Source organism: Meriones unguiculatus, chromosome 18 (assembly GCF_030254825.1).
Source record: "Meriones unguiculatus strain TT.TT164.6M chromosome 18, Bangor_MerUng_6.1, whole genome shotgun sequence".
In the NCBI taxonomy this organism is placed as follows: Eukaryota; Metazoa; Chordata; class Mammalia; order Rodentia; family Muridae; genus Meriones; species Meriones unguiculatus.
The window spans coordinates 10,345,948-10,366,032 of record NC_083365.1 but is presented as its reverse complement, the minus strand read 5'-3'; the positions used below and the strand labels follow the sequence as shown (position 1 = coordinate 10,366,032).

The 20,085-nt window shown below is 45.1% G+C and overlaps 1 protein-coding gene across 7 annotated transcripts in view; it reads right to left on the bottom strand.

The window, feature by feature from the left end:
• Slc23a2 (solute carrier family 23 member 2) overlaps positions 1-20,085 on the bottom strand; it is a 91,704-nt gene continuing 71,619 nt past the window's right edge. For 6 of the 7 annotated variants that reach the window (XM_060371998.1, XM_060371993.1, XM_060371996.1 and 3 more), the window contains 8 exons: positions 18,172-18,292; positions 17,601-17,757; positions 13,526-13,673; positions 12,218-12,323; positions 9,165-9,294; positions 7,909-8,046; positions 5,219-5,314; positions 1-4,362 (listed from right to left, as the gene is read on the bottom strand). In XM_060371998.1, coding sequence (XP_060227981.1) covers positions 4,130-4,362; positions 5,219-5,314; positions 7,909-8,046; positions 9,165-9,294; positions 12,218-12,323; positions 13,526-13,673; positions 17,601-17,757; positions 18,172-18,292 — 1,129 coding nt within the window. In that variant the 3' untranslated portion in view covers positions 1-4,129. Of the gene's footprint in view, positions 4,363-5,218; positions 5,315-7,908; positions 8,047-9,164; positions 9,295-12,217; positions 12,324-13,525; positions 13,674-17,600; positions 17,758-18,171; positions 18,293-20,085 lie in introns of those variants that run through there. The other variant, XR_009587477.1, reaches the window with a different exon arrangement.

Below are 20,085 nucleotides of genomic sequence, written 5' to 3'. Positions count from 1 at the left end.
TACATCCAGGAGAGCTTTTATTTGTCCGGAACAGTTTTAAAAATACAGAATAAAATAGCTTTATCTCTACTATTATTCACAACATCTGGTCCAAATATTACATATTTTTAAAATACTTAAACGTTTAATGAAGCCATGTTAGAAAAACAATATGAAAATTCTTTTTAAAAACTCCATAAAAGAATTACACATCTCAAAAAACAACCCCACCCCAAATACCCTCAAGTATGTAAAATAAAAATTAAAAACAAACAAAACCCCAGAAAGATACACAGGCAATGTCAGTCACAAAACTCAAATAAAATAGAGGCATCTCTACTGTTTTAAGAACAGTCAGAATTTTATTAATGTGTCAAATTAAAGTTGTTAGGAACGGACAGAAAAGGATTGACTGAACTGTCAGATGGCCTCAACAGCAACGCTGGTTATGAGTGTTCTAAACACCAGGAAACACACACAGCAACCTGAGAATGCTGAGTATCAGAGTGGTGACAAGGCAGTCAACATCCTGGAAGGATGGGGAGGTCTGTGAGCTGCTGAAAAAGGATCCCCAGCACTACCGTGCTTTGGGGTTCCATGAAAGCCGAATGCTGGCACATGAGGGACCATCTAGCACTGCTGGGGCTCTGACTATAGGAAAAACAGAAGGTGGAAGATGTCTTATTCTGTGTCTAAGCCACAAGGAAACGGAGAACAAAGTACAGTATGTGAAACCCTGATCCGAGAGACAGTTCCCTGGAGGCCAGAGCTCCCTGTGAGAGCTTGGGTCCAGGAGCTGTGCACCAACGCGATATGCACTGGGCATGCTTGGGAATGCACAGCTGGTGGTCAGCAATAGCCGGGTAGTTAGGCCCCTCACTCCAGGCCATGCCAAGCCTGGCACTGGCAGCCAAACGTCTACCCCAAGCACAGGCAGTGGAGGATGGTGCCTCTTGTCCAACCAGGTGGGTTCTAAACTGAGGACGCGCCTCTGGGGCACACGCATGACTGCAGATTAAATTTACCAACGTTAAGTCTAAGTTGCTAATATCAGTGTCTCAGCAGGGATATGAGTGAAAGAATTAACAGCTTAGATCATGATCATAAAATATACACATGGGTAAATAAAGTATACACACATACTAGAGGTTCATCAATGGAGAAATTCTATCAGCACATGACATTGTCATGAAAATTATATCATTCCCTCCCTGGAAAACTGTGACTATTATCCTGGGCAGAAATGTTATTTTACTATATGGAAATACTGTGATATTCATGCATAAATCAGGTTGTCATCATGAAGGTCAGTATTCTACAGTATAAAGTAAATCCTGCATGTGAATTTGTTACTGTGAAAATGGGACACTAGTGGGACCCACAACACTTCACTCCTGCTGGCCTGGATCAATCCCAATAAAAATTAACACTGGAAACCCTCTTAAGAAAGATAAGATTCTGAGCATAAATGTTCCAAATCAAAGTTTAACTCAGACATGAGAATGAAGTCACTTACAAAGACCAGTGCTATTCCCCATTTCTTTCCAACCTGAGTCTCCCCCACAGGGAGCCTGACAGCATTTCCTGCCCTTAACACTTCTGCCTTCTGTGGCTGACCTAAATGCTTGCTCTCAGGTGTTCGCTGTGAGAACTAGAGACAGGATGCCCTGTAGAATGCTCACATCTTAAACACTTCCTAACGGTCCACTGGGAAACAAACAGAGCTCCAAGTCCCAGCAATGCAGGCCAACGAACCAGACACAAATGCACCAACAAATCACATGCGGCCACCATGTCCCCCCTAAAACTCCCCTTCTGGCACATAAATACACGTTCCCTATGTGTGTGGGGAATACATCCTACATGGACAAGCCTTAGTAATGGTTACAGGGTGACAATCACGAAGTACCCGACTCTACCAGGCACCTGGTAAGGCGCCTCTTCCCTCCCACCTCCTGTCCCCTTCCTGCTAAGAAAATCAAAAGTTGGCTCTGACAAAGCAAGAACGGGAAACCCTGCTTCCAATGAGAGATGTTGGCATCGCACTTCCTTGGCCATAGACACTTGCTGGGCCCATGCCTTAGGCTAACAATGAAAGCCTCAAAGCAAAACACAGCCCAGTAAGAACACTGGGTGGTACTCAGCAGGACAGGTAGAGCTGGCAGGACACTGGGCCTACAGTATGGGCCGTTCTCACGCTTCTGTGTGGACTCATGCTCACTGCAGCACCACAATTCCGCAGATCTGAGATGCAAATTGAGGCAAAAGAGTGAATGCAGAGCAGGAAAGCTGTCAGCCACACAGGCTTGCTAAGAAAGGAGGGGCAAGAAGCCACTCAGCAATGTGCTTCCAAAGTACTAATTGCTCTGAATATACATACAAAACACAGAAACCAAATCCTATACTTAATCTGGAGTAAGATTTTGGCAAAACAATGTGGTAGCTCTGAGGTGTTACTGAAACCCAAAACTCTCATGGGTCATGAGGGCTACAGAGACACAAAGACGCGGTAACATGGTGACACTGACCCAGCCTGGGAGCTGGGGCACAGAAACATACTGTGGACAGAAGGTTACTGAGAGTCACACCTTGCTAAGGGGGACAGGAATGGCCACTGCCACCCACAGTTCAGCCAAGTCCACAGCTACTTAAGTGGTAGAGTCTCATGAAGCAAGATCATTACTCTGTCTTAGGCCTTCCCCTTGGCTTGAAAGCCAAACTCAGAGCAAGTCATTTGTCAGCAAGGATTTGTGTTCCAAGTTAGAACTCTTCACAGAGAGGACCTGAGAGATGCTTTTCTTACTATCTTCTGTAACGAATTTCACAGGCTATCTGGCTAAGGGGTCAAAGCTTCCCTTCTACAAGAATCAAGATCCAGTGGCTATGTGACCTGACAACCCACAGTCTTATTATTAAGCCAGATCTGCCAGCAACAGAATGAAGGAATGACATTGGCCAGATAATGGCACGATCCATGTGGTGACTCTGTGTTACTGTCCCTTCTTCACCAAACAAATTCACATGTAACTTGACCCACGTTTCCGGGCCCTGGTCCAGTAGTCAGTTGTGATAAATAGATTAGACATTACAGTATATACACTTTCATGGTATAGAGCAGTACAAAACACACCCATGACAATGGTCACTGGCCTTCAACATCCGATACAAAAAGCTTCCCTGATGGCACCCACAGCTTTACAGACGCTGGTTCTTTTTTTAATGGGGTAGGGAGTAGAGGACAAGGAATAAGATGCAAGGTTAGAAGTTTACATGGAAAAACACTGATTTCAAAAATCTGCTACAGTCAATAACATTAAATAGTAATAAAACACACAAACAGGACAGGACAGCAGAGCCAAGACGCCCATAGATTTATCTGTGGGCACTCTATACCCGTCAAACCAGCCAGCAGTGAAAACGCCAAATAGGGTCTCTCAGCCAGTAAAACACGTTAGTATGCACTGTGCTGACTTGCATGGGGCCAGGGTAGCAAGGAGGAAGAGCAGTTTAGAATCCCATTGTCTTGGGACCTTTCCATTCCTTGTCAATCTCCTAAACATAGTTCCATCTTCCACAGCTATACAGACCTTATACATGCTCACATCTGGTCACAGGGCAGCCATGACACTATTTTCAGCAAGGTCAATAGGCTCTTGGGTATCAAGGACAACAAAATCACATTGACCAGGCAAATATGACAAAGTAAGGACACCGGTGGCCTCTTGGACAGAGGAGGTCTCTGCAGGGCTCAGGTTGAGGTCAAGTAAAAAGAATGGGACATAGTGTTTAAGAAGCAGAAACTCCTGGACCTCAAAGCAGCTTGTAGGAAAGAGAGCACAGGAAGGCAGAGGGGGCTGAAAGCAGGACTACTGTGGATCCCAAATGCCCACGCCAATGGCATGACTGTGATCTCAAGTTCAGTGACCATGGCCAGCAATGGACACAACAAGGGTAAGGGACCAATAAGGAGACAAGCGAGACACCATATTGGACACAATCACTACCCACAACAGAAGAGTGATGTGCAACCTGTCTTAGCTCTGAGGGGCAGGATGCCAATGTAGATATACAAACATATATCTTCTTGTTACTGAGCAAGGAACTACAGCTACATGCCTCACTGTGGCCGGACCACAGGGCACAGCAAAGGCTATACTGTGGCCTGGGAGTCTTTGTCTGAACTCCGGCTGTTCTCACCCTTCCCAAAGCCCTTCCATGTGTAGCCTGCAAAGGTTGGGCTGATAGGCAGGTAGCTGAAGCATCTGTATTTTTTAATAATGTTCATGCCAAACGGCAAGTTGTAGGACTCCATGCCATCGAGAGACTTATTTCCTTTGCTCACACCCTTCTTCCATTTCTTGATTCCTCTTTCCTCTGGGGTACCTGCTCCACACACACAGAAATACAAAAAGAATACTTAATTACTGACCCAGTCTCCTAAATGGCTGTCTAGTCACCTCACCATGCCCTCTTCAAGATTTATTATGAAACATAGTATAAAAACTACCTGTCTACATAAAATGCCAATGTAAAACACGCAATGCCTTCATCATAGAGCCACTGTCCTCCCCTCGGCTTTTACTGTTCTGCTACAGTTCGATGTGGGGGATGGGAGTTGTACTGGTCTCGTTCTTGGGATTGAAGGTTTTAAGATCTCTCCTTAAAACAATCCACCACTACAATGTCTCATTCACAAAACTACTGGGGAGGCCATGGAAAGCGCACCAGACAGATGTCATCTGTCCTTAAAGGCAGCATCTAACACTAGCACAGCAGCCATATCTAAGGGATTTACCAGTGGCTCAGGACTGTGCACATGCAGAGTGCCAGGCTCAGTCTGAGAAGGGAGACAGGAACCTAGAGTGTGCTTGCGCACCCCTCTGCCTTCTCTGCACACACAGGATGCTGGGCTATCTCACAATAGTCATCTGGATGGAGTGGCGTCTCAACCACTTTAGAAGTTTCTACCAGTGACACCTATAAACTGATTTCTTCCTACCCCAACTCCCAAGACACAGTCTCACTATGTTACCAGGTTGGCCTCCTGGGCTTGAGGGATCCTCTTGCCTCAGCTACTACCCAGGGAGTCTCCCTGGGTAGCTGGCACTCACAGGCAAATGTCACTGAGTACAATCTGTGGTTCTTATTTCTGAATGGCAAAGGGCTCAAGACCTGGGCTACATCGAGGCCTTGCTCTTCCTGCAGAGCTTGCTTGTGCAAGCTAACATACAGCACATACCTGGGATGGTGTTGTCCAAAATAAAGGCCACACAGCCTCCTACGAACATTGCAGTTGTGAGAAGAACATTCAGTACTTGATCAATTCCTGTTATACCTGGACACAGAACAGAACCACCATTAAGGGTCATCACTGTAGCCAGGGCAGGTCTGTCCTTGACTCAGAAAGGGGCAGCATTCTGGACACTTCCGACTTGAGCATATAAAGCTCACAGCTGTACATATACATTCTCTTCCAGTAACATTTAAAGCTATATGCAAACTTCCAACAATAATTCCATGGTACTAACAGTAGTGCATAATAGACAAACCAAATAAAATTACACTACAATAAACTGTGGGGGTACTGAGGTGTGGTCTATAGACTTATAAAAGATTCAGAATCAAAAATGGCTATTGTGGAGCTTGGTGTAGATGGCTCCCCAGTTAAGAGCACTGGATGCTTTTCCAGAGGACCCGGGTTCAGTTCCCAGAACCCACATGGTACCCCATAACATCTGTAACTCCAGTTCCACGGGACCCAATGTCTTCTCCATGGGTACTGCACACATGTGATGCAGATATACACGCAGGCAAAACCACCCATATTTTTAAAATAAACGATTGTTACAACAAATTGCAAAAAAATTTACAAGATGAGCTGGGCAACGGTGGTACACGCCTTTAATCTCAGTACTTGGGAGGCAGAGGTAGGTAGATCTTTGTGAGTTCAAGGCCAGCCTGGTCTATCTACAGAGTGAGTTCCAGGACAGTCAAGACTACCCAGAGAAACCCTGTCTCAGAAATAAATAAATAAATAAATAAATAAATAAATAAATAAGTGCAAGGTGAATAATAAAACAATAGCAGTATTTGCAAGGTGGGATGACAAAATCTCACTCCATGGCTCAGGCTGGCCAGGAACTCACTATATTTCTAGGGCTGGTATCAAACTCATGGCAATCTTCCTGTGTCAGCCTCCTGAGTGCTGGGATTACTAAAGAGCCACCAGGCCTAGATGTTCACGTCACTTTAACAATAGCTTTCTTTTTTTATTGTTACTGTTTTGCTTTTTTGAGACAGGGTCTTTCTATGTAACCCTGGCTATCCTTAAGCTCGCTATGTAGAGCAGGCTGGCCTCAATTTAGACTGCCTGCCTCCTTATTTTGAGCCGGGTATGGTAGTGTATGCCTGTCACCCCAGTACTTGGGAGGTGAAGGCAGAGGATTAAGGTTCAAGGTCAGCCTTACCTACTAAGTTCAGTGACAATCTAGACTACACATGAGAGCCTAAGTAGAAAAAAACATTTGAACAAATGGTCCTAAGTTACTCAATTGTAAAAATAATGCATTAGTAGCAACAGATATTTCTTGAGAAAGTTCCTTTGTTCATGCTGCATGACAGCAGTTTTATTAAAATAAAAAGTAGGAGCTAAATATATATTCTTAATTTAAAGATTTGTTTATTTGTGTATGTGTACCTACCTGCATGTATGTCTATACACCATCTCATGTAATGTTTGCAGAGATCATAAGACAGCTTTAGATTTCCTGGAACTGGGGTTCAGGCAATTGCAAGCTTCCATATGGATGCTGGGAAATGGACCCAGTCCTCTACAACAGCAACAGGTGCTCACAACCAGGGCTGGATGGAGAGTTTGCTCAGTGGTTAGAAACCTCTGTTGCTCTTGTGGAAGGCCTAGGTTCAATTCCCAGAACCTACAAATAGCTTACAACTGTTTGTAACTCCAAGTCCCAGGAGATCTAGAGCCCTCATCTGACCTTCTCAGGCACAAGGCACACACATGATGCATTATCTACATGCAGGCAAAATATTCATAAACACAAAATAATAAAATGTAAAAAAAAAAAAAATTTAAAAAGGGAGCTCATAACCACTGAGCCATCTCTCTAGGTCCTAAATAGGTACTCTTAAATTGAAAACAGACAAACTTATATAAAAATCTGTGAAGTTGAGTTCTAAGGAATTATGCAACTTAATACAGCAAGAGTCTGATAAATCAAGTTTCATGGGGCCAGATGGGAGGCACCCATTAAAAACGAGAGCTGGGGCAGTGAGGTGACAAGTCACTGGATAAGGGCGCCTATGCTCTTGCAGAGGCAGGTTTGCTTGCTTCCCAGCACTCTGCCACACAATCTTGTTTCTCCAGTTACAAAAAGAGCTGGTGCCCTCTTCTGGCTCTGCATGACGAACATGTACACACATGCAGGGAAAACATTCAAACACATAAAAACAAAAAAGTGGAAAAAAAAAAATCAAGCCAGGTGGTGGCGGCAATAATCCCAGCACTCAGGGAGGCAGAGGCAGAGGGAGGTAGATCTGTATAAGTTCAAAGCCAGCCTGGTCTACAGAGGGAGTTCCAGGATGGCCAAGGTGATATAGAGAAACCCTGTCTGGAAAAAACAAAACCAAACAAAAATACAAAAAAAGTGAGACCTTAGCACCTATATCAAATGTCCACCAACTTGAAGGCAAATATGGAACCACATGCTAATATGCGTAGGAGGCTCCAGCGGCTTCCAGAAAAATAATCAGAGTGAGATTCAAAAGGTTCAAAAGGAAGGCAGATACAAAATGTTCAGCAACACACACCTGAGGTTCCAAGATCCCTTCCCACTGCGAGAGCTATCTGTAAATTTATGGTTGAAATCCCAACTGCCCTACCCAAGATACAAGACCTCTTTCTCCTACCTGTGACCAGAGGGTTTTGTCTGAGGTAACTTGGAAGAACAAGCCCGAAGAAGATGGAAAATCCAAGCACAAATAAGTTCCGGGAAGAATTCAAGTCAATGAACTGCAGGTTAGAGAGGCCAACAGCTGTGATCATTCCTAGAGAGAAAAATATCAGAACACAGTGGCACTGAGTTCACAGCACACTGAGGCTGTCCTGAAGGCTGAGGGTGGGTCCTTTCCCTGCTCCTCAGAAAGCAACCTGGAGACCAGGGCAGCGGCTAGAGGAAAAGGTTCGGGGCTAGATTCTGACACTTATCTGACACATCACACATCAGCATCACGCTACACGTTCTTTAAATCAAGCCGGCAAACAGTGGTTCAGTTTAATTTTTTAACTTTATGTATATAAGTATTTTGCTGGCACCAAGTGTATGCACCAAGTGTGTGCCTGGTGCCCAGGGAGGCCAGAAGTCATTGTTGGGTGCCCTGTAACTGGAATTGTGAGTCACCATGTGAGGGCTGGGAATTAAACCTAGGTCCTCTCAAAGCAGCTATTGCTCTAACTTCTGAGTCATTTCTCACTCTTTCTTTAAGCATTTTGATTAAAACGTATGCCAGAAATCCGGTGCATGTCCACACTGACTGTGTCTGAAAGGTACAGATTGAATCTAGAGTCCATTGTCAAAGTGCTCAGGTAGAAAAGGCTCAGTTATAGTGGGAATAAGTCCAAGTTAACTCAATCAGAAATTCTAATTAAAGAAACTAGATTTTATCTTAATTTTCATTATAATTTTCCTAGTCATTACTTCTATCTTTAACAGCCATTTAGCCTGGACACTGATGCAAGTCTTTATGTTTCTGAAGCATCACCTTTACAGTTTCAAGTGGATACTATTAGATTTGTTAGATCTTATTGACTAGAACATCAGGATCCCCATTAAGAATCAGCATTGTGTATTAGATGATTTTTACACCTTGTATGATGACTGGTTTTGGAGTTGAAATAATGGTTTCACCCTGCATTTGTGTACCTTTGCTCAAAGTTAAGAGTTTCCGACAAGTATGTTTTGCATGTATTTTTACCATCCAAATTTTGAGTGCTGAGTTTCTCTTGTACAAAACTTCTGGTGAACCTAGGGTATTTTAAAGATTGACACCTGTATAGAAAAGCCTGTGTGCAAATAAATAAACAGAATGATTTTAAAATTAATCAGCCAACATGAGGAATGGCAGGTGAGGCTACTGAGCCTGCTGCCAAGGAGGTGAACTCTTACCGAAGAGTGTGCAGAAGAGGGCTCCGAGCACAGGGTCCGGCAGGGATGCGAAGAGGGCACTGAACTTGCCAATCATGCCCAAGGCCAGCATGAGTGCTGCACCATACTGGATCACCCGGCGGCTGCCAACCTGTGGACACACCAGCCGCAGACACAGGCTTTACCTGCCATTCTCCAATCCAGACTCCCAGAGCCCAGGGCAAGTGTGACAGTGTCTAGGGCAGAACCTACATTACTTTAAACTTTCAATTAAGAGGGTTTAGTCCTCAAAACCTAATTACTACAGAGAAACACAAGACCCCCAGGTCCTTGCTCCATGCTGCTCTCCACCTCAGGAGCTACACATAAGACTTTGTTTACCCATGCCCTACATGCAGTTACTTTAGTTGAGTGTGCACTTGGGGCCATTGGCTGAAATGACCTCCTGGGTCAGGTATACATACTGTTACTGCTTCTCTCCCACTTTTTTCATATGACTTTTCATCAAAACCACCAGAAGTCCTTATCTGACTTCTCCCTGAAGTCAGATAAAGAGCACCCTACAACAATTTATGGCAGCACATCCCCTCGTGGTGTCTTGCCATAACGGGTGGTATAGTGAAGAGGCCTAAGAATGCAAACTTCTGGAGCCTGTCCGCTGGTTTGCTTGTCCACTGTGCCTCTGATAGAATATCTGGAACATAGCTGGTACTTGGCACATGGCAGAAAGCCATGCTAAACTGGTATCAAGTGATAACTTCAACATCTTGGAAGCGACCTTTGCAGACCAGGGCCCAGAGATCAAAGAGGTAATCTGTGACCATGCAGCATGGGCAGCCCATCCCCACCTGCATCCTGCTGCCCTCTCTGTGGGACAGGTGGAGCACACTTAGCAGAGGCAGGGTAGGTAATGCATCTCTGGTGAGAAGGTTAATTCCAAGTCCAAGGAACACAGTAACTGGATAAAAGCTGCAATCAGAGTCGCCAGAAAATGCATGCAGACCAGTGGGGTAGAGACCACCCTCCTTTCACACCAAGTCTGGTTCGGTGGCTCAGCCCTGTCTGTCTAGAGACTGCTACAGTGGAGGTGTCTTCTGAATGTGCTGTCCTCTGCCAGCCACTGAGCCATGTGCACTGCCTGTGCCTTGAAGTATGGTCAGTGTGACTGAGTGAGATCTTAACGTTAACTTACGTCTACACAGCTCCTGACTGCCATGTTAGGCAGCGTGGATCTAGACCTGAGCTGCAGGGCATAGGGGCTGTGTTCTACCCATAAAGGGAGCTTGTCCAGTCATTCAGCAGGATGAGGGGTCTAACACAGTGATATCCCTTTGCTCCAAGCAGTCTTCCTAGTTGGCCATGGCTAGGGTCACACAGACATTTCTGCTCCAGCCCCACTCCCTGCTCTAAGGCAGATGTAGACTAGGTCTCTGACAGCGAGTGCCTTGAATGGATATAGCTTTTGCCTGGAGAAGTGACTTCAAAGGCTGGGAACAAAGGGATTCAGAGCATCATAAATGAGCTCATTCCTTAGTGTCAATGGGTTGAAGAGATAGCTCAGTGGTTAAGAGCTCATACTGTTCTTCCAGTGTCCACGTTTAAAAGCTCATAACTGCCTATAGTTCAGTACCACAGGGATCTGATGCTATCTTCTGGCCTGTGGGAACTGCATTCATATGTATTCTCCCCCTGCACAACTAAAATAAATAAATGCTGTTGGGGTGGCACTTCAGAAAAGCTGGTACATTCAAGGATCATTATCCCGAGCCACCATGCTCGTGCTGTAAAGGGTACTTGTTTCCTTCAACGACCTTAGCTGTTCTGTGACATCTGTAAGGTACAGGAGGGTGCTTGTTAAACAAGAGGTCCTCCCAGTAAGTTTACAACCAGCCTATTTGGAACTAGTTATGTGCCCACAGACTCATGGGAGAACAGAGGTTCAGGAGTGGCTGGTTAATATACACTGTGTCCATCAGATGCTTCCTTAAGCTTCCTGGGCTCCACATCTGCTGCCTTTTGTAGGCAGCACTGGACTCCAGGTATGGCACTGAAAGAAGTACCCATAAAGTCTCCCTCCCTCCATGCCAGGCACTGAGAGCACTAGGCAGCAGGTGGTGCTATTGGCATACCTCAAGTTGAGCTTAGACCAGCCCTGCTTCTTAGGGAAAAATAGACAAACAAGTCAGGTGAGCTCCTGGCATCTGGGCGCTGCTCCCTCTCACCCGGATTTGTAATCAGGCGGAATCAAACTTAGTACTGGTTTCTTTTTATCTGGTTATAGAATCTGCATGGGGCTAGAGGTGAAACAGGTCTAGAAGGCTTCCAGATTGGCTTCTCAGTAAGGAGACCTATGACTCACACAGGCCATAAAGAAAGGGGAACCAGTCTTAACAGTCTTCAGTTCTACAACACCCAATGGCCGCTGGGCCTACCAGCACTCCTCAACATCCTGGCACGCAGCACCATTTGGCTGACGGCAACAGGGACATAAGTTTAATTGCCTGTAATAAAGCTGACAGGTCTAGAGCAGACTCATCCTTACAGAAGCTGGGTTTGCGGTGAGGCAGCTGCAGGTTTACATGTCAGTATCTAGGCTCAGGTAGAGTGTTTAGGGTCAAGTGGATAGGACCTAGACCCAGGCTCTGCTTCATCCTGACTCCACAGATTTCATTGAAAAGGGACGCTGTTCCATTAATTAATGTGACAGTGGCCTTCTGTAGTGACGGCATCATCTCCCATCCAACAGGCTCTGCTGAATTCTGGGAGTCTTCTCTCATAAACTCAGTTTTCTTCTTCATTATGCACCCCCCCCACACACACACATACAGTGCTTAGAACAGAGGCCTGGTATGCAAATGCTTAATCAATTTCTAGAGACTGCAGGAAGCCATAACTACACCAGATGCTTCCTACCCAGCGTGGCCAAGCGAGGAGAGGTCTCCGGGCAGACACTCCAAACTCATCCAAGGGGAAAAGGAAATGGGGCAGGAAGATAATCAGACTGAAGGGTCACAGGTCAGACCATCACTGAAAAGGACAGATGCTTAGCCTTTTAATTAGGAAAACATGCATACCTTTGTAATTCCCAAAACTCCAATATTGGGACTGGAGGAGGTAGAGCCATTCCCAGTACCAAATATGCCATCGAGAACACATGAAAGACCCTCCACAAAAATACCCCTAAAAGTAAAGAAATGGGAGAAAGAGAAACAATCATCCATAGGAAACACTGGAACCAGCTCTTAACATTTGAAACCTATAAGAATGATGCCCATGGGAGAGGTGGGGGTGTTAATTGGTGGAAGTGTGCAGAATCTTGGGTCCCTTCTCTGACCAGCTGAGGACAACGCCCCATATGCTCAGCAACTTCACACTGCCCATCAGATACAAGTACTTTAAAATAACTTTAAATGAAATCAAAGAACTACTGAATCTAAAAGAAGCATTAGCTGTACTTTGAAGTTAAACACATCAATTTGATTCTTTGCTATTAAGAGTTTCATTAGGAAGAAATGCTTTGTAAGCTTGTAACTACTGAATCTTTTTTTTTTTTTTTTTTTTAATTTAAAATGAGTAGTCGCATCCTGTCTAACAACTCTACGTATAAGAGAACACTATGGACAACCTTACAGAATCCACAGACAAGTCATGCTAAATCATACTGACTCGTGTTGGAGGGGCAACAACACAGGAGGGGTGACCTGTGCTCCTTACTCTGTGTTTTCCTTAGGATGGATTCCCTAATGACCTCCAAAAGCAAAGAAGTGCAAACCCCACAGCTTGTAAGACTCTTGATCCCAAGGGTTTCACCTCTCCCTGTTCTTGTCTGATTCTGTGAATCATGACTATGGCTGCCCTGAAGGGCAACTGAAACACACGCACAGACACCTACAACAGTTACTGTCTCATGCAAGAGAAATGTCCTGTCGTCTGTCTGACTACGGCAGCCGGGACTAAGTGAGAAAAACCAGAATTTCAACTCAGAAACACCCCTGTAAACCATGAAGATGCTGTCTCACTACAATCACCTACAATTTAGGTTTTGGGGGTGGGGGTGGGGGAGGTGCACTTGGGAAAACCAGACAACAGACAATCAAAGTAGACCAAGCAAAGAATAACGGCAGCGTGCGGCATCTTTTTGGCTGAGCTTTGGGTGCAAAGTGGATGCACACTAACAAGAGATGCACCCACCTCTCCATTCAGTTTGAGAGACTGGGAGGAAGGAAAGGTAGGATGCTGCTCTGTGCCACGGATGAGACAACTGGGGTACCAAGGTCAGTGACTTGGCCAAAGACAAGTGGCCAAGTACAGTCTGGCTGCTGTCATCTAAAGCTCTCAGCTTCCTTCCCAAGGCTAGATAAGCAGGTCTTCTTGAGACATACCTGTTTATTGCATGGATAGGAGGTGGTGGGGCACAGGAGAGCCTGGCGCAGGCATAGTAGTCACCGATGGACTCAATGATACTGGCTACGACGGCACTGAGCATGCCAATGACTCCGGCTGCAGAGACGGTGGGCATTCCCCACTGAACTGAGGAGGGAAGACAACCACGAAATATGTGTCAATGACCTCTAGGGACACGCAAAGGTTACAAGAACCGCAGGGAACACTGCAAGATTTCTATAGGATTCTGAAGCTCTTAGAAACTGTTTGCTTTTAAATCTTAACTCATTAACACACTATATGTCTGGGAAGGTTACTGAGTTGGGGTCTTGATGAGGGCTGACCTCATCTTTATTTAAGAAAGCAGTCACTTGTCTGGAAGAGGTGGGTTCCTCAGTCATACTCCTAGTGTCCGCTAAAGTGTAGTTTAATATTGCCTGCTATGCTAGAACAGAAATCCGTTTTGCTTTCTTTTTTTGAAATAGTGTCCCTGGGTAGCCTGGTATACACTGTGTAGGCAAGCCTCAGCTTCCAGAGTGCTGGGATTACAAGGCTAGGATTACATTGCTGGCTTGGAATAGAACTTTGTTTCAGGGATTCACATCACAGCTGCAAAAACCATGGTACAAAGTATCATCCAGTGAGAAGTCACAGCTGCTCTAGTCCAACAGTCAAGTACAGCATAGTCCAACCTTGTGCTGTCAGAGGAAACTATCAACACAGTTAGGGAAAGTTAGCTTTGATATCAGAAAGCAAACAAATACTCCCACTGTAATGTCATTTCAGTATCTGTATTTGCTTCTTTGCTTTTTCTTTAAAAAGTGTATCTATCTTTTATTTCCAGTAGGAACAGACTCCTTGAAAAAGTCACTTGCCCTTCTTCCTTGAACCCAGATGACACAGTGAGAAAACCTGAAACACAGTTCTGGGCAGGAGCCAACCCCATGGCTCAGGGCACTCTGAGAGGACCAGAAGTGTAATGGTTCAAGTTCAAGTAACCACAGGGAAGAGAGAGATGGCATTCAAAATGGGATGTACAGAACAGGCGAGAACGTGAGGGACATGCTCTTGCCTGGGGCTGCCCTACTTGGTGGGAGCATTCAGAGGAGCTATATCGGTGGCCTCAACTTTCTCTCAGGGTCGGTTTAGGGACCTTCTTTGTCAAGTTCCACTTCAGGTTTTAAAATAAGTTTTCTGCTGTTACAATGTTAAGAAAGAAGACTTCTATTATATTCTACCATTTTCAGTTGAACATTCCTAACTAAAAAATAGGAAATGTTCCAAAATCTGATAATTTTTTTAGAACTAACATGACCTCACAAGTTGAAAATTCCGAATGTAACCTTCTGTGCTAGATTACAGCCAAAATGCAAGAACACGGGGAACTAGAGAGTCAGCTCAGAGGTTAAGAGCACAGGGTTTGGCCCTGGGTTTGATTCTAAGCACCCAGATGGTAGCTCACAACCATGTATAGCTCCTGTTACAGAGGCTAGACCACCCTCTTCTGGTCCAGTAAGGAAATCAATGCACAGATACACTTATTCATATTTATTAAAAATAAAATAGATGCAGCTATACTAAGGTGTGTAAATTACCATCAGACTGTGTAAAGTGGGTGAAATGTAGGTGACTTTCACGCTTAGACCCACCCTCACTGTACTGGGGACATAGTATGTACACTCCCAACCCAGAACTATCTGAATTTTAAGACACCTACGGTACCAGTCATTTTGGAAAAAGGCAAACTCGACCTGCACCATTTTTCATGAAGTACATTTTAAGTTTTTCTTAGTCTCTGTTTTTATTTTATTTTTATTTTTGCCTTTTTTACATGAAGTCTTTAAATCTGACTTCTAAAAATCTTTTGCATTAGCATTTAAATTTGGAATATTTTTAGGTTTTTAAAGATTTATTTTTATGTATGTGAGTGTTTTGCCTACATGTATGAGTATACATCATGTGTGTGAGGTGCCCACAAGTGCCCAGAAGAGGGCATTAGATCCCCTGGAACTGCAGTTACAGATGGTTTATGAAACACCAAGTGGGTGCTGCCAAGGGTTCTGGAAGAGTTCTTAACCACTGAGCCATCTCTCCAGCTCCTTCTTAAACTTTTAATCCATTGTCTGTTTTCATTCTGTACGCACACACACATACCTTTTTTATTCATTCTGTACACACACACACGCACGCACATGCACACGCACATACATACATATACCTTTTTTACTTTGGCCTTTATTTCTCCTTCTAACTAGAACTTTCTGTTTGCTGATTAGTTCTGAATTAGTTTGTTTGTGGTCTCAAATTCCTAATTCTCTTCCTCAGTCTCCCAGTGCTGGTATAGGGAGGTGCTGTGCCTGGCTTAAGTACAATTTTTTCAGTGTGTCACAACAGATTTTCAAACTTGGCATTGCTGACATCATGGACCAGAGTCTGTTATATTATCTAGGCATCTGAATATTATCTAGGTAATCCTCCATACTGAAGGTTGAAAACATGGCTTCATCTAGATTGATCCGAATAGCTGTAAAGTACATAGGACGGGAGGTGGCATTTTATTCAGAGGAACTGAGACAGTTCACTAGCTCTTGGCAGCTGAAGGAAGGCTTGTCCTGAAGACCCTATGAGCTCAAATCACTCTCATGGTGATGCCATGCACCCTGTCTAAGTGACAGCGTCTCATCTCCCGTCAGGCCCCTGGAGACTTCCTCACAGGAACAGCTAGCTAGTTGCCTGTATTCTCACTGGCTGTCAGATGGAAAGCCATATACATGGGCAGACCATGTGGATATGTTGAGGCTCTTTCTCTGCTCTGTCTTCCCATGATGCTTATAAAGTGAACTGTAGTCTCACTTTATCTTGGATTATAGGCATGTTTATGAACTGAGCATATTTTTCTAGAAACAGGATAGGTATATATAAATACACACTGAGACACCATGTGATGCGAATGTTATTTTAGAAGGCTAAGCCTGTTAAAGCTTTTGTAAAGTATCAAGAACAAAGGGGAGAGCTGCCAACATTATCACCACTCAGCACGCTTGGAGGAGACATCTTTGACCCAAACTTAATATTCTTGGCTTTTCCTGCTTTTTAGCTTTCATGCTGTAAAGTAAGAAAATAAGACGCTCACTGTGGCAACTGGCTCAGCCTGGCTAAGCTCATGACTCAGCTCTACAAAACCCCAACATGTCAGGAACCATATTGTAACTACTGGTGCATGTGAGTACTTTCAGAGCTGGGATTTGGAGAGCACTGCACGTGACTCAGGTGATCCTCTGGGTGGAGATCCATGCTCTGTCCCGTGAGTTACCTAACACTGAGACCTAAGCTCTGTCTTCCGGCTGCCTGTAAGTATCAGGTCACCGCCACAGCTGTGACCAAAGTAAACTGGTTATATAAACTCTGCCAGGCTGGAGCAGCCTAATCTCCAGGTCTTTTCATTCTGGCAGCTCTGGTACCAAGAGCTTTGTGCTTGTCTTTCTCAGCAGCAGCCCTCAAATCCTTGCCATGACAGCTCACGTTTTGGCCAGAGCACTTGCCCAGGACTTCAGCGCTTGATAGGGCTCAGAGGCCAAGTAGTTAACCTGAAAGGGGTTAGTCAGTAACTGTGTGTGGACAGTTGACCTCTGAGGACAAACTCCCAAAGTGGTCATTGAGATGCTCAGGCTTTAGGGTTCGGGCAAGACTCAGTGTGTAAAGTGCTTGCCATGAAGTATGAGGACACGGCTGAGCTGCCCAGAGCCCCAAGAGCAGCGCACGACTGTAACAGCAGTGCTTCTCCAGAGATGGAAGGTGAAAAGGGAGAGCCCTGCAGCTCCCACCACAGCCTGGTGTGCACGGCGGCCAACAACAAAAGACCACTTCCAACAAACAGAAGGTGAGAGTCATACCTGAGATCTTCCTCTGGCCTACGTACCTGTCCCCTGTGCCCCACACTCACACACATACATGTACTTACACATAACAATTAGAAAAAAGTCCCAGTAAAGAGACATTCCAAAAATGCTTTTCATTCTGTAGAACCTTTTGCCTACTTCCAACCCCTCTCAGTTGGGCCCTCCTGATACTTACATGGGTACGGAACCTTAAACCATGGGGCTACCAGAAGTACACCCTTCCTGGCATCTGTGCGGGCATAGTAGCCATAGTCAGTGCTGTTGGAAGGGAAGACATCAGTCACCGTGAAGATGAAGCACAGCAGCCAGGACACGAGGATAGCCAGGATTATCTAGAGTGGTCAAGGGCAGAATCTTTGTTGGGTAATACGTCCCTTCCTACTGGGTAACCATCACCCCAAGCCCACCATCGTCAGTACCACAGAGAACAACCACTACAATGAAACTGCACTGAGAGGTTTATGCAGGCAAACTCACTTTACCCTTCCAAAGTTTAGTTAGTAAAAGAACAGGTGATATGCCCACAGAGACCACGTGGTCACACCTCAGAGCCACTGACAAGAGTCCTTCTCAGGATGATATGAAAACAGTCTTAGAACTGGGACTGGGCTCTGCTGACTGGGGGACTAAGTCCTCCAATGTCCTCCCCACAGAGATGTAGGAGGGATCCCCTGTACCTTCCTTTACCTAGCATCTTACATGTCAACAAAGACATGGTGGGGGTAGGGGGCTGGCTGGCTACTCACCGGAAACATTTTGAAAAGTTGTAACTTGTATGCAGTCCATCCTTTCTTGGATTTATAAATTGGGAGAGGAAATTTAACATTTCTGGCATATTGTGAGAATAGTAATACCAGGAAAATCGTCCTGAAAAGAGAAAGAAAATATGTAAGCTTACAGGCTGATACATCTAAAGTTTTAATTGACTACATGTGTTCAGTTCATTCACCTGCATTTGTGCTAGCCCTTCTCACCATAATTTGGAAATGTTACCTTACTGTCTGGAGAAAACCGCTGTGAGCAGCTGGCCTAGCATTTCTTGACACTGGCTATAGTAAGAAAACCCAAAGAATGGGAAAGGTCACCACGTGGAAGGAGAAGGATTCCAGATAAACAATTCCAGAGAGTGTATTTCCAACTAAAAGTCAGCTCAAAGCAACCAGACTAGTGTGCACACCAACACGAGGGCAGTGTGCACACACGCCCTACACCAACACGAGGGCAGTGTGCACACACGCCCTACACCAACACGAGGGCAGTGTGTACACACGCCCCCACACACCAACAGGAGAGCAGTGTGTACACATGCCTCACACAAACACGAGGGCAGTGTGCACATATGCACACACACACCAACAGGAGGGAGATATGCACACATGGGCGCACACACAAACCAACAGGAGGAGAAGGACATGACCCAAATGTCACCGCTGTCAGTTTCACATTTTGAAATGGTTGGTGACTATTTTCCCACTTTCCTTTATTTTCTGATTTATTCATGCTGAGTATAAATTACTTTTGAAAAAAAAAAGATGAAACTTCAGTATTCAAGAAAAGTGCACAGGTCAGGAAGCAGTGCCACATGCATTTGATCCCAGCATTTGGGAGGCAGAGGTAGCAGATCTCTGAGTTTGAGGCCAGCCTGGTCTACAAAGTGAGTTCCAGGACAGCCAGGGCTACACAGAGAAATCCTGCCTTGAACAATGAAGGAGGGAGGGAGGGAGGGAGGGAGAGAGGGAGGGGGGGGAGGGAGGGAGGGAGGGAGGGAGGGAGGGAGGGAAGGAGGGAAGGAGGGAGGGAAGGATAGAGGGAGAGAGGAAGGAAGGGAGAAAGGAAGGAAAAACAAAGCAAAGCAAAGGGCATGGCCTCTTGTATGGCAGCGTGTGACCGAGCTCTTTCCACAGGCACCACGTCAGCCATGCAGGCTCACACAGGTAGATCTACTCAGTGGTAAGGTCTACATCTGCAGCCTGAGCTTTAATTACTTCTCCTTCTACACCTATCCTAGGGGCAAGACTGTCTGGGTTGACTACAGAAGTTCCTAACCCCAGAACTTCCAGGAGCAGGACCCCGACACTTCCTCACAAACCTAAAGGCCCAAATGGCTGGCAAGTAGGAGGCCATTTCTCATCCTCCCAGGTAGACTGTATCATGAAAACAACACAGGACTGGGCCTAGTCACCTAACAAGGTGTCTGATCCCCTATCTGGAGTGACTTTTTTCACTTGCCACCTACGGGAACACTGACAGAAGCATGTGTCCTCCAAGTTTAATTATTCCAATTGCTAAGCTAGAATTGCTAGCTAAGAAAATTCAGCTCCTTGTTGCACTCCTAATGAGCTGTAGTATAAAGCCTGGCTGAGCACAGGCTGCCTGCCAAGGCACTTGGATGAACTAGAAACCCATCCAAGTTTGACAGCCTAGGTCAAGGTTGAAAGCGTTCATGGAGCTCTTAGATAGCTCTGGGTATTCTATTTGCTTTCTCTGCTTTTATTAATGTCCCTCAATTTGGTCACATAGTTTGCCAGCTACAGGAGAGAAGACATTACACATACTTTTCACTGGCATTCATGCAAAGCTTATGAATTCTCCAGGACAGCTCTGAGCATTCCATGGTTAGTAATGCTGCTACTGTCACCTGCTAAATCATCAGCAATTGC